This window comes from Pan paniscus, chromosome 2, assembly GCF_029289425.2.
Source record: "Pan paniscus chromosome 2, NHGRI_mPanPan1-v2.0_pri, whole genome shotgun sequence".
In the NCBI taxonomy this organism is placed as follows: domain Eukaryota; kingdom Metazoa; phylum Chordata; class Mammalia; order Primates; family Hominidae; genus Pan; species Pan paniscus.
The window spans coordinates 137,494,432-137,509,320 of record NC_085926.1 but is presented as its reverse complement, the minus strand read 5'-3'; the positions used below and the strand labels follow the sequence as shown (position 1 = coordinate 137,509,320).

Here is a 14,889-nt window from a genome sequence, read left to right as displayed (position 1 = left end):
CCAATTCTGTGAAGAAAGTCATTGGTAGCTTGATGGGGATGGCATTGAATCTGTAAATTACCTTGGGTAGTATGGCCATTTTCACGATATTGATTCTTCCTACCCATGAGTATGAAATGTTCTTCCATTTGTTTGTATCCTCTTTCATTTCCTTGAGCAGTGGTTTGTAGTTCTCCTTGAAGAGGTCCTTCATGTCCCTTGTAAGTTGGATTCCTAGGTATTTTATTCTCTTTGAAGCAATTGTGAATGGGAATTCACTCATGATTTGGCTCTCTGTTTGTCTGTTGCTGGTGTATAAGAATGCTTGTTATTTTTGTACATTAATTTTGTATCCTGAGACTTGCTGAAGTTGCTTATCAGCTTAAGTAGATTTTGGGCTGAAACAATGGGGTTTTCTAGATATACAATCATGTCATCTGCAAACAGGGACAATTTGACTTCCTCTTTTCCTAATTGAATACCCTTTATTTCCTTCTCCTGCCTAATTGCCCTGGCCAGAACTTCCAACACTATGTTGAATAGGAGTGGTGAGAGAGGGCATCCCTGTCTTGTGCCCGTTTTCAAAGGGAATGCTTCCAGTTTTTGCCCATTCAGTATGATATTGGCTGTGGGTTTGTCATAGATAGCTCTTATTATTTTGAGATACGTCCCATCAATACCTAATTTATTGAGAGTTTTTAGCATGAAGGGTTGTTGAATTTTTCAAAGGCCTTTTCTGCATCTATTGAGATAATCATGTGGTTTTTGTCTTTGGTTCTGTTTATATGCTGGATTACATTTATTGATTTGCGTATATTGAACCAGTCTTGCATCCCAGGGATGAAGCCCACTTGATCATGGTGGATAAGCTTTTTGATGTGCTGCTGGATTCAGTTTGCCAGTATTTTATTGAGGATTTTTGCATCAATGTTCATCAAGGATATTGGTCTAAAATTCTCTTTTTTGGTTGTGTCTCTGCCCGGCTTTGGTATCAGGATGATGCTGGCCTCATAAACTGAGTTAGGGAGGATTCCCTCTTTTTCTATTGATTGGAATAGTTTCAGAAGGAATGGTACCAGTTCCTCCTTGTACCTCGGGTAGAATTCGGCTGTGAATCCATCAGGTCCTGGACTCTTTTCTGTTGGTAAGCTATTGATTATTGCCACATTTTCAGCTCCTGTTATTGGTCTATTCAGAGATTCAACTTCTTCCTTGTTTAGTCTTGGGAGAGTGTATGTGTCGAGGAATTTATCCATTTCTTCTAGATTTTCTAGTTTATTTGCATAGAGTTGTTTGTAGTATTCTCTGATGGTAGTTTGTATTTCTATGGGATCGGTGGTGATATCCCCTTTATCATTTTTTATTGCGTCTATTTGATTCTTCTCTCTTTTTTTCTTTATTAGTCTTGCTAGTGGTCTATCAATTTCGTTGATCCTTTCAAAAAACCAGCTCCTGCATTCATTAATTTTTTGAAGGGTTTTTTGTGTCTCTATTTCCTTCAGTTCTGCTCTGATTTTAGTTATTTCTTGCCTTCTGCTAGCTTTTGAATGTGTTTGCTCTTGCTTTTCTAGTTCTTTTAATTGTGATGTTAGGGTGTCAATTTTGGATCTTTCCTGCTTTCTCTTGTGGGCATTTAGTGCTATAAATTTCCCTCTACACACTGCTTTGAATGCGTCCCAGAGATTCTGGTATGTTGTGTCTTTGTTCTCATTGGTTTCAAAGAACATCTTTATTTCTGCCTTCATTTCATTATTTACCCAGTAGTCATTCAGGAGCAGGTTGTTCTGTTTCCATGTAGTTGAGTGGTTTTGACTGAGTTTTTTAATCCTGAGTTCTAGTTTGATTGCACTGTGGTCTGAGAGATAGTTTGTTATAATTTCTGTTCTTTTACATTTGCTGAGGAGTGCTTTACTTCCAACTATGTGGTCAATTTTGGAATAGGTGTGGTGTGGTGCTGAAAAAAATGTATATTCTGTTGATTTCGGGTAGAGACTTCTGTAGATGTCTATTAGGTCCGCTTGGTGCAGAGCTGAGTTCAATTCCTGGGTATCCTTGTTAACTTTCTGTCTCGTTGATCTGTCTAATGTTGACAGTGGGGTGTTAAAGTCTCCCATTATTATTGTGTGGGAGTCTAAGTCTCTTTGTAGTTCACTAAGGACTTGCTTTATGAATCTGGGTGCTCCTGTATTGGGTGCATACATATTTAGGATAGCTAGCTCTTCTTGTTGAATTGATCCCTTTACCATGATGTAATGGCCTTCTTTGTCTCTTTTGATCTTTGTTGGTTTAAAGTCTGTTTTATCAGAGACTAGGATTGCAACTCCTGCCTTTTTTTGTTTTCCATTTGCTTGGTAGATCTTCCTCCATCCTTTTATTTTGAGCCTATGTGTGTCTCTGCACATGAGATGGGTTTCCTGAATACAGCACACTGATGGGTCTTGACTCTTTATCCAATTTACCAGTCTGTGTCTTTTAATTGGAGCATTTAGTCCATTTATATTTAAAGTTAATATTGTTATGTGTGAATTTGATCCTGTCATTATGATGTTAGCTGGTTATTTTGCTCATTAGTTGATGCAGTTTCTTCCTAGTCTCAGTGGTCTTTACATTTTGGCATGATTTTGCAGTGGCTGGTACCAGTTGTTCCTTTCCATGTTTAGTGCTTCCTTCAGGAGCTCTTTTAGGGCAGGCCTGGTAGTGACAAAATCTCTCAGCATTTGCTTGTCTGTAAAGGATTTTATTTCTCCTTCACTTATGAAGCTTAGTTTGGCTGGATATGAAATTCTGGGTTGAAAATTCTTTTCTTTAAGAATGTTGAATATTGGCCCCCACTCTCTTCTGGCTTGTAGAGTTTCTGCCGAGAGATCTGCTGTTAGTCTGATGGGCTTCCCTTTGAGGGTAACCCGACCTTTCTCTCTGGCTGCCCTTAACATTTTTTCCTTCATTTCAACTTTGGTGAATCTGACAATTATGTGTCTTGGAGTTGCTCTTCTCGAGGAGTATCTTTGTGGCGTTCTCTGTATTTCCTGAATTTGAATGTTGGCCTGCCTTGCTAGATTGGGGAAGTTCTCCTGGATAATATCCTGCAGAGTGTTTTCCAACTTGGTTCCATTCTCCCCGTCACTTTCAGGTACACCAATCAGACGTAGATTTGGTCTTTTCACATAGTCCCATATTTCTTGGAGGCTTTGTTCGTTTCTTTTTATTCTTTTTCCTCTAAACTTCTCTTATCGTTTCATTTCATTCATTTCATCTTCCATCACTGATACCCTTTCTTCCAGTTGATCGCATCAGCTCCTGAGGCTTCTGCATTCTTCACATAGTTCTCGAGCCTTGGTTTTCAGCTCCATCAGCTCCTTTAAGCACTTCTGTGCATTGGTTATTCTAGTTATCCATTCATCTAATTTTTTTTCAAAGATTTTAACTTCTTTGCCATTGGTTCAGATTTCCTCCTGTAGCTCGGAGTAGTTTGATCGTCTGAAGCCTTCTTCTCCCAACTTGTCAAAGTCATTCTCTGTCCAACTTTGTTCCATTGCTGGTGAGGAGCTGCGTTCCTTTGGAGGAGGAGAGGCACTCTGATTTTTAGAGTTTCCAGTTTTTCTGCTCTGTTTTTTTCCCATCTTTGTGGTTTTATCTACCTTTGGTCTTTGATGATGGTGACGTATAGGTGGGTTTTTGGTGTGGATGTCCTTTCTGTTTGTTAGTTTTCCTTCTAACAGACAGGACCCTCAGCTGCAGGTATGTTGGAGTACCTGGCCTTATGAGGTGTCAGTGTGCCCCTGCTGGGGGGTGCCTCCCAGTTAGGCTGCTCTGGGGTCAGGGGTCAGGGACCCACTTGAGGAGGCAGTCTGCCCGTTCTCAGATCTCCAGCTGCGTGGTGGGAGAACCACTGCTCTCTTCAAAGCTGTCAGACAGGGACATTTAAGTCTGCAGAGGTTACTGCTGTCTTTTTGTTTGTCTGTACCCTGCCCCCAGAGATGGAGCCTACAGAGGCAGGCAGGCCTCCTTGAGCTGTGGTGGGCTCCACCCAGTTCGAGCTTCCTGGAGGCTTTGCTTACCTAAGCAAGCCTGGGCAATGGCGGGTGCCCCTCCCCCAGCCTCACTGCCGCCTTGCAGTTTGATCTCAGACTGCTGTGCTAGCAATCAGCGAGACTCCGTGGGCATAGGACCCTCCGAGCCAGGTACGGGATATAATCTCCTGGTGAGCCGTTTTTTAAGCCCGTCAGAAAAGCGCAGTATTCGGGTGGGAGTGACCCGATTTTCCAGGTGCCGTCTGTCACCACTTTCTTTGACTAGGAAAGGGAACTCCCTGACCCCTTGTGCTTCCCGGGTGAGGCAATGCCTCGCCCTGCTTCGGCTCGCGCACGGTGCGTGCACCCACTGACCTGCACCCACTGTCTGGCACTCCCTAGTGAGATGAACCTGGTACCTCAGATGGAAATGCAGAAATCACCCGTCTTCTGCGTCACTCTCGCTGGGAGCTGTAGACTGGAGCTGTTCCTATTCGGCCATCTTGGCTCCTCCTCTGAGTAAATTCTTTTTTTTATATATTTTTAATCTATATCATTATGCAGCTATTAAAAGTGATGTTTTCAAGAGTGCTAATGACCAAGAAAAACGCTTATGATGTAATCTAAATAAAGAAGAATTAAAAGTGAATTTACGTGATTTGAAGAAAAGTATAAAAAAATACAAAATGAACTATAATATAAACCATATTAACATCTTAGATATGTTTTATTAACTTTTTATCCTTCACACTTTTCAGTAGACTATAATATTTCTACAGCATGCATTAATTTTTAAGCTTATTTTATATATCATATTTATAAATTTATTAGATAATAAAAGTTGTTACTCTAAGGCTTATAGTGTTATTTGTTCCATCCTCATTTCTGATTCCTGGTTCCCAGAGCAATCACTGATGACTCTTTCAGATGTTTTCTCTGGTACTTGACTCCCCATTTCTAAATAACAAGCTTATACTGTTATATCTTGTTCTTTCAGATTTAGATAATATATCTTGGCTTCCTTCAGGAAAAATGAAGATTTCACTCTCTCACACCTCCACCCTCCCATTCACACCTCGCCTCCACCACATGCTCCCAAATTGATTAGCTCATAACTTTGGGTGTGATTCATATTATTGTTCACATTTATGTCTATGTAAATAGTGTCAAGAAAACCATGCAGTGCACTATGATTCCACTGCCTCCCATATAAACTTTGGGTTTTTTCCTAGAGTTAGTAATTGTTCATGTATTTGTTGCCTTAGTTTCTTATGCCTATCATTAATTCAGTCCCAATTTTACCAAAAGATCTCTAAAACTCTTCTTAGTACAGACAAATTCATCAGATGATCTGTCTGTTCCATTTTGTGTCTGCCTATATCCCTCCTGAAGCCCTCCAGGTCCTAGCTGGACATCCAGCTCTCTGTACCCACTATACTGTCATCCTGGGATTGCCTTTCACTGTCTCCCTGGGGATTCTTTGTGCCTGTTTCCTGATTCAAAACCCCTGTTTCTTGGATCCCATGCCTTCTGCTTTTGGGTTTACTCTCTTATTTGGGTGGTGGAGTTCGTCTTCTGGCATCTTTGTGAGAAAGGGTATAGAGGAGGTAAATTTTCTGAGACCTAGCATATGTGAACACAACTTCATGCCATACTTCAGAGGGCAGTAAACTACAGCCCATGGGCCAAATCTGATCCATAGCCTATTTTCATTCATGTTGTGAGCTATGGGATGGTTTGCTTACATTTTTTAAATGGCTTTTAAAATTATGCAACAAAGCTTGTATGTGGCCCATAAAAACTGTATGTGGCCTGCAAAGCCTAAACTATTTACTATCTGTCCCGTAATGGAAAAAGCCTGCTGACACTTGTTCTAATTGATTGGTAGTTTGGCCAAATGTAGAATTAAGGTTGGAAATGATTTTCCTTTAACATTTTGAAGACTTCACTCCACTGTCTCCTGGATTCAAGACTTGCTGTTGAGAAATCTAATGCTATCCTGCTTTCCAGTTCTGTATGTTAAACCTCTGGTTTTCTCTTTTGAAACTTTCAGGACCTTCTCTTTAAACCTACTCATCTAAAATCTTATAATGTTTTGCCATTGTGTGAATCTTCTTTTATGCCAAATGTTGATTCTCAGAGGACCATTGATTCTGAAAATGTATGTCCTTCTAGTCTGGGAAAATAGAATGTCTTATTTATTTGATAATTTCTTCTGTTTTCCTGTTCTCTTTCAGAAATTTCTATTAGTTCACTGTGTACCTCCTATATTAAACCTCTAGTCTTTTCTTCTATTATACAATTCCTGCAAATCCTGCATACAATTTCGGCATTGCCTTTGTATCCTCCAAGTTCCTTTGCTCCTGGTGGCTGTTTTAGTCTCTGTCTTTCATGGTGAGCACCTTTCCAAAATTTGTCTCTTCCTAGACTGTCCACTCATGTTTGCAGATCAGGCCCTAAATGCAGGCTAGAAGCTCTGGACGTGAATGTAAAGCTGATAGACCTCATGGTTATATGGTCAGGCCCTAGGTTCAAGACCCCCAAATGTGTGTAGGTGTTGGTGTCTTTTCCTAGGTAGGTCTGTTCCCCAGAGAGACATTCTGGGAAACATACTTAATCCTTCTGTCTTAAAGATGTTACTTCCCCTCCCTCAGCTGTGCCTATATTTGAGAATAAAGGTTCTCTCTGGTCCAACCCAGGCAGAAAGTAGATATGCGCCCTTCTGCCACAATGGGAGGATAACATAGGCGATTAGAGGCTGGGGTGGATCCAAGGACTCTTCATACAAACTCTCAACTGGCCCTCCTGTTTTCAGGCCCTCTGGCACCCCCACCTGGAGAGGTTCTTGGCTCCTCCGATTCCTGAGCCACTCTGGGCCTCTGCTACTGCACAGCTTGCCTCTTACTGCCTTCCCTGCATGCAGAAGACTCTGCTTGGTTTGTTATCAATTTTTATCAGCTCTCCAGTGTCCAAAATGTTTTGCATTTTCCCAACTATTGTCTCCTTTTGCACTCTCTTTGCCCTTATGATTTCATACTTTATTTATTCCTTTATTATCATTTTCTTAGTTTTCAGAGAGGGTAGAGATAAACAAGGAATTCTGTCTGTAAGGATGGTATATCTTCATTCTAACTAATGTGTTCGTCGTGTTACCCAGGACGAAAAGACAAGTTCATGTCCTTAAGGAGCACTCAGTGTCATGGGAAAGGCACAGGCAGATGAATCATTTTCATACAGGTGCTGTAATGGAGATGTGTCTGAGCAGCAGAGGGTCACAGGAGAAGTATCTGCATCTAGTGGGGGAGGGGCTGAGAGGGTCACTGGGATTGTGACCTAGAGCAGTGGGGAAGGGAAAAGGCTTGGACTTATCACCATTTGGAAGGCAAGAAGGAGTTTTACATCAAATTGTTATTTTTATTGACTCTCCTCTCCTGGGTGCTATAAAAAAGCATTGATTTCTCAATGCAGGGCCTGCCCTATCAAGATGAGCTAAACCATCACAGGTGACACCTGGGTATCCAACATGCCCAGCAGAGCTGCCTGGAGAGAGCCCTGCCCTTCCACCATTTTCTTCTATAAAACAGAAATTAATGTGAAGGTTAAGTGTATGTAAATTGCTCAAGAAAGTCAGCACCCAGCAGGAGTTAGTCCTCCCAACCCCCATTTCTTTTAAACAGGAAGAGAAAAAGAAGGAGCATGTATGTCCCATGTATAACATGAGCTCAGATGCACAGAAAGATAACTTACTTTGCTTTCTATAACATTCAACTTGATCTTAAGCCACCATTTCCATGAATTGTGAAAAAATATGCCACTTCAAGGGATTCCTGAAGTGGTAAACTTTTTAATTTTCAGCTTAGTCTTTTACAGGTTAGTTATTAATCAAGTGCATTTTTTCCTGCCTACCTCCCCAAGAGTGCATTAAGCATCCTGGATGGCTTAGCATCCTGGCTTCCAAAACAGGGCAGCTGCCCTCACTACTTTCTAGCCGAGGGATCTGTCCTTAATCTTAGGCACTGGCATCTATCCACTCTCGCTCCACTATTGAAGCCTCCTCAGCTTCTCTTGTCTCAGGCATTATATCCCTGTTGTCTGGACCTGTGCCTTGGCTCCCCCTGGTACTGTCAATGCCATAGTCCCTGGCTTTGGACTGTACTCCCTATACCCTGTATCTACCCGCTAGTAGCCCAGGCACCTGCTGACTGCTAATTCTCAGCCTCCTTCACTATTCCTCTCAAGGAGACTTAGAATTGCTGTGGATCTGTGCCATACCCTGCCAAAGCTGAAGGAGGCTGTTCTGAAGCTCTCTCTGCTATACACGCCACATGCCATTTCTATTCTGTCAGTGCCGTTGTGTATTGGCACAGGGCAATGCAAGGTGGTCTTCCAGAATTCCAGACGGGAAGCAAAATATAAACTCCACTGCTCTACCATTGCCAGATTTAACTGGGCATCTTAACTATGCCCTCCCAAACCCCAATACAAATTAGGTTTATCTCTGCAGGTTATGAGAGTATAGGGAGCAGGCCTAATGCCTGTCTAAACTGTCACCACAGACATTGTCTATCAGGCTTTTCTCTGCCCTTCTGCCCATTCTTCCACCTCACCTCACCCTCAGGCCAAAAAGGGCCTTTTGTTTTCATTTTCACTTTCTTTTCTTTTTACTGCTCTGTGGGCTTTAGTGAAACTGTGCACTCTGATTCCCCGGGTTTTCTGGTTCTTGATTATTTTAAGAGTAACTTTTGGAACTTAAATAAACCTTTTCTCTCTCAATATAGCCTGGCTCTTTTAAATGAAAGATTTAACCTTCACAAGCATTACCTCTGAAATGAGTTTCAAGAGCCAGTTGTGGGAGTCAAAAACTGAATATGACCTCCTTGCTCTCAGCTGGGTTCTGCCATCCCCTTGAAGGAGGGGGTACCTCAGCCCTCAGGAAGGAGAGCCTGGGCCTGCCAGGATTACCATGGATGGAAAATGCTTCCAGTTTCCAGGGGGGCATCCTACACTCTTAGGATCAACTTTTCCATTAAAACAACAAAAAGTGGTGGGTAGCACGTTTTCCACTCTTCACCTTTTTTAAACTTTTATTTTGGGTTCGAGGGTACATGTGAAGGTTTGTTATGTAGATAAACTCATGTCTCAGGCGTCTATTGCACAGATTATTTCATCACCCAGGTATTAAGCTTGGTGCCCATTAGTTATTTTCTCTGCTTCTCTCACTCTCCACCCTCCACCCTCAAGTAGAACCCAGTGTGTACTGGTCCCTTCTTTGTGATCATGAGTTCTCATCATTAGCTTCCACTTAGAAGTGAGAACATGCAGTATTGGTTTTCTGTTCTGCTTCTCTTTAGCAAACTTCACTATTAAAGCTAAAAAGCTGAGAGATAAACACCTGGAACCAGAGAGGTTAGCAGGCTATGGGAGCACCAGAGCCACTGGTGCCCTGTTGAGCACTTGCCAGAACGGCTCACTTAAGCTTTGAATCAGCAGCCATGCAAGTCGGGAAGAACAGAATTCAGACTGGATCCCTTCCAAGCTGAGAGGCCTCAGAGTTGACTTCCCCTACATTCAGCTGAACCCACAAGGAGCTATACCCTCAGGGGTAAGGTAAACTAGATCTTAATTCACCTTTTCCCCCTAATCCTAGAGAACTTCTGAGAAGCCTTAGTGCTTTAGTGCTGAGACAAGCAAAAGAGGAAAAGTGAAAGAATAAAATATCCCTAGGAAGAAGCAGCCACACATGAGTCCTTGCTCAGATTTGAAACTCCCATCCTGGATTAGCCAAAAAAACTCAAGCCAGGAATTTGATTTCAGGTTATTCATGAGTTTTAATAATTCTAGGTGCCTGGCAAAAGCAAATATGAAGTGTCTCTGGAATATCTATCTTAGATCTGGAGGATCTTTCACTAATAACTGCTCAGGAGCATTCACCAGAAAACATTCAAAAATAACTAGGCACAAAAGAAAACAATATGACTAAGAACTATCAGAAAAAACAGACAACAGAAATAACCTGTACAGACTTTGAAACTGGCATTGTATGATACAGATTTTAAAAGTAGTATTTATATCTAAAGAAAAAAGAAACTATAGAAAGTCACCAGATTTGATGAAAAACTCATCAGAATTTCTAGAAATTATCACCAAAATAAACAAAATTAAAAGTTCATTGAAAGCCCATTAAATGTGTGCACACCAAAAACAGGACCCCAAAATACATGGAGTAGAAACTGATAGAGCTGAAAGGCAAAATAGACAAATTCGCAATTATAGGTAGAGATTTCAACACCCCACAATTGCCAATTACTACTGCTAGACAGAACTACTGGACAGAAAATCAGCAAGGATATAGAAATAAAGATACTCAACAACAGCATCAAATTGATGTGTAACAGAACTCTCCATCATCCAACAACAGCAGAATATATATTTTTTTCAAGCACCTATGGAATATTCACTAAGATAGGTCATATTCTGAGCTATAAAACAATCCTGAAAATGTATGAAACAAAAGTTGAAAGTACTAAAAAGAAAAACGGAAAATCCACAATCATAGTGAGAGATTTTAACATGCCTCTGTTTATAACTAATAAAAGAGGCAGACAAAAAAATCAGAACATAGATTTAAGCAAAACAATTAGTAATCTTGACTGAATGGACAGAACATTACATTTGACAACCATAGAATATGCATTCTTTTTAAGCACACGTAGGACATTTACCAAAACTCACCATATACTAGGACATCAAATATCAACACATTTCACAAGATTGAATCAATATAGAGTATATTCTCTGACTGCAGTGCAACTAAGCTAGAAATCAATAACAAAAGATAACCAAAAATCACAATATGTTTGGTAATTAAGAAAAATACTTCTAAATAAGTCATGGATCAAAACAGACATCATAATGGAAATTAGAAAATGCTTTGAACTGAATGATCATGAAAACACTACATATCAAAATTTGTGGGATTGCTTAGAGGGCAATTTTATAGCCTGAACTGTATATAGTAGGAAGTAAGGATGTGAGGGTGATCTGGCTGAGACATCTGTCACCCCATTGATTGCCAGAGTTGATTCGGCTGATCTGGCTGCCTAGACGGGTTCCCCTTCCTCCCTCACCGCTCCATGTGCATCCCTCCCAAAGCTGCGTGCTCGGCTGAAGAGGATGACCATCCCCGATAGAGGAGGACCGGTCTTCAGTCAAGGGTATACAAGTAGCTGCACTCCTCTGCTAGAACCTCCAAACAAGTTCTCAAGGAAAGAAGGCAGACTGCAAATTAATTAGTTAGGCATACATCACAAGAAGTTAGAAAAAGAATAGCAAAATAACACCAATAGAGTAGAAGGATAGAATTATTTAAAATAAGACCAGAAATTAGTGAAACAGAAAGCAAACCTTCAGTAGAGAAAACCAATATGCCAGAAGTTGGTTCTTTGAAAAGAACCAACTAACGAAATGACAAGCCTCTACCAATATTGCCCAAGGAAAAAGAAAGAAGTCACAACCAACGTTAGGAATGAAAATGGGCATCACTGCAGATGGTACAGATAAAAGACATTAAACAGATAAAAGAATATCATACCGTCTGGTCCGTGCGCGATCACGGCCCCGCGCGTGGCTCGGGCTTGGGCAGAGCTGGAGACGCGTGGAGCTGTTCGAGGACTCGCAGTGCACATATGATATGTGTTTTAGAAATAGCTGTTAAACTTTTGTTTGAATGAAGAATGTCTCTCAATCCACCTATATTTCTCAAACGAAGTGAAGAAAATAATTCAAACTTTGTGGAAACAAAGCAGTCACAAACTACTTCCATAGCTTCAGAAGATCCCCTTCAAAACTTATGTTTAGCATCTCAAGAAGTTCTTCAAAAAGCTCAGCAAAGTGGGAGATCAAAATGTCTCAAATGTGGTGGTTCCAGAATGTTCTACTGCTCTACATGTTACATTCCAGTTGAAAATGTACCTATTGAACAGATTCCACTTGTGAAACTTCCATTGAAGATTGACATCATTAAACATCCAAATGAAACAGATGGTAAAAGTACTGCTATACATGCAAAACTCTTAGCACCTGAATTTGCAAACATTTACACGTATTCTTGTATTCCAGAATATGAAGAAAAGGACCATGAAGTTGCACTTGTTTTTCCTGGACCTCAGTCTATCTCAATAAAAGATATTTCTTTTCATCTGCAAAAAAGGATTCAAAATAATGTTAGCAGCAAAAATGATGACCCTGACAAGTCATCTTTTAAACACAAAAGAACTGAAGAACAAGCGTTCTGTGATTTGAATGACAGCAAGTGCAAAGGCACAACACTGAAAAAAATTATATTTATAGATAGCACCTGGAACCAAACAAACAAAATATTCACTGATGAGCGACTTCAAGGTAAAAAATATATATATATTTTTGGACTGCTCCTCCCTCTGACTTATTTTGAAAAAACTTCAAACTTACAGATAATTTGAAAGAAGAGTTGCATTGAATACCTATATATTTTGCCACATTTACTTTATTTCTCTATTTCTCTTTATTATATATGTGAGCGTGTATTTATATATTATATATATTTTTTGTTGACCAATTGAAAGTAAGTTTCAGGCTTTGTAACACTTCACCCTTAAATATTAAGTGTACATTTTCTTTTCTTTTTTTTTTTTTTTTTTTTTTTTGAGACAGTCCCACTCTGTTGCCCAGGCTGGAGTGCAATGGTGCAATCTTGACTCACTGCAACCTCCTCCTCCTGGGTTCAAGTGATCCACCCACCTCAGCCTCCCAAGTAGCTGGGATTACAGGTGCCCACCACCACACCTGCCTAAATTTTGTATTTTTAGCAGAGACGGGGATTTGCCATGTTGGCCAGGCTGCTCTCAAATTCCTGACCTCAGGTGATCCTCCTGCCTTGGCCTCCCAAAGTGCTGGGATTACAGGCATGAGCTATCATGTCCGGCCTAAGTGTACATTTTCTAAGAATAAGAATATTCTCTTATATTAATAAAGAATGACATCTCTTTTATAAACACCCCAATGGTGAACACATTTACTAAGAAGTTAGATCTCTTTTGTTTTTTGCCTTACATGTGGTTTTTTTGTTGTTGTTTTTTTTTTGAGAGGGAGTCTTGCTCTGTTGCCTAGGCTCACAGTGGCGTAATCTCGGCTCATTGCAACCTCTGCCTCCTGGGCTCAGGCGATTCTCCTGCCTCAGCCTTGCTAGCAGCTGGGATTACAGGCACACACCATTATGCCCAGCTAATTTTTTTGTATTTTCATAGAGACAGGTTTCACCATGTTGGCCAGGCTGGTTTCAAACTCCTAACCTCAGGTGATCCCCCCACCCCGGCCTCCCAAAGTGCTGGGATTACAGGCATGAGCCACCACACCCAGCCTGCCTTACAGTTTTTAAAAATAACTTTATTGAGGAAGAATTAACATATAATAAACTACGTATGTTTCAAGAGTATTAAAGTTTTCTCATATGTGTACAGCCGTGAGACCATCACTACAAGTTAGAAAATGAACCTATCCAACCCCTGCCAAAGTTTCTGCCTGACTTTTATGATCTTTCTCATCCAGCTTTCCCCACAGCACATTTCCACGCTCTCCAACCCCATCTCTAATCAATGATCTATATCTACTTATTATAGATTAGTCACATTTTCTGGAATATTATATAAATTGAATCATATAGTATGTACTCTTTTCCTTTTTTTGGTTTGGCTTTCTCACACAAAATAAATAACTTGACACTCATTTTTGTTGTAGCATATATCCATAGGTCATACATTTATTGCCAAGTAGTATTTCGCTGTATGGATATGCTACAATTAGTGTTATCTGTTTATCTGTTGATGGACATTTACACTATTTGTTTCCCATTTTCTACTATTTCAAATAAAGTTGCTATGACACTTGTGTAAAAAAAAAAAAGATGTTCTCCTGTATAATAAATACAGTACCATTATCACTCCTAAGAAAATTAATGAAAATTACATAATATCATCTAATATACTGTCCATATTCAAATTTCCCTAATTGACCCAAAAATACCTCTTGTAGCTTCCCCCCATATAGCATTTAAACTCATCACAATTTGGTTATTCTGTATCTTTAGTCTCTTTTAATCTAGAGTAGTCCTGTTTTTGTTTTCCATGACTTAGACTTTTGTGAAGAGGACAGGTCAATTGTCTGAATGTTTCATTGTGATTAGTTCCAGTCTAAATATGTTGGCTAGGATACTTACAGGTAAGGATAAATCCAGAGTTGTCTATGTCTAGTTTATAGCTATTGTTTGGGTATAATTATTAATAACATGTAATTTCACTCTCAGAAATGAACCTTTTAGCTGATAAATTGTATGGTTAACCAATTCATAGGTGAATTCATACTTTATTGCTGTATCAAATTAGGATGCACACAATGCAAATTGTTCTATTATTTGTGATAACCTTCATTGCTTGATTAAAGCGGTGATTGCCAAAAAAAAAAAGAATATCACAACTAACTTTATGCCAGTAAATTTCAAATTTTAGATATGATGAATAAAATCCTGGAAAATGTAAGTTGCCAAAATCATAATGAAGAAGTGAAATTCTGAATTATAATCATTAAGGAAATTAAATCAGTAGTCAAAAATTTGACTACTGAGTCTACTCCCACTCAGGATGAGGCACTGGAGATATTTAGCACCTGCCTGAATTCGGGCTGCCAGGTGGCGAGCGTCTGTCTGTATGTGCAACACCACTGCTCTCTCTTATGTAGGAATGTACCAGGTCATCCAGGGTATCATCTCTCCTGTCAGTGACAACACAAATTAAACTCTAGCCTCACAAAACTTCACTGGTGAGTTCTACAAAACACTCAAAAAAAAAAATGTTATTTCAGGCTGGGC

General features: G+C 40.0%; 1 protein-coding gene and 1 long non-coding RNA gene across 12 annotated transcripts in view; one reads left to right on the top strand and one right to left on the bottom strand.

Annotated features, from left to right (window-relative positions):
* Positions 1-14,889, bottom strand: part of LOC100986620 (uncharacterized) — a 213,015-nt gene that overhangs the window by 7,447 nt on the left and 190,679 nt on the right. The window contains exon 6 of the long non-coding RNA XR_008624900.2: positions 11,581-12,187. This is a non-coding gene — a long non-coding RNA (uncharacterized LOC100986620). The remainder of the gene's footprint in view (positions 1-11,580; positions 12,188-14,889) is intronic.
* NMNAT3 (nicotinamide nucleotide adenylyltransferase 3) overlaps positions 1-14,889 on the top strand; it is a 120,621-nt gene that overhangs the window by 83,386 nt on the left and 22,346 nt on the right. Inside the window, exon 3 of one of the 11 annotated variants that reach the window (XM_024928348.4) lies at positions 12,108-12,389. The exons of the other annotated variants lie outside the window; for them this stretch is intronic. Coding sequence (XP_024784116.3) covers positions 12,108-12,389 — 282 coding nt within the window. The remainder of the gene's footprint in view (positions 1-12,107; positions 12,390-14,889) is intronic. 11 annotated transcript variants of the gene reach the window in all.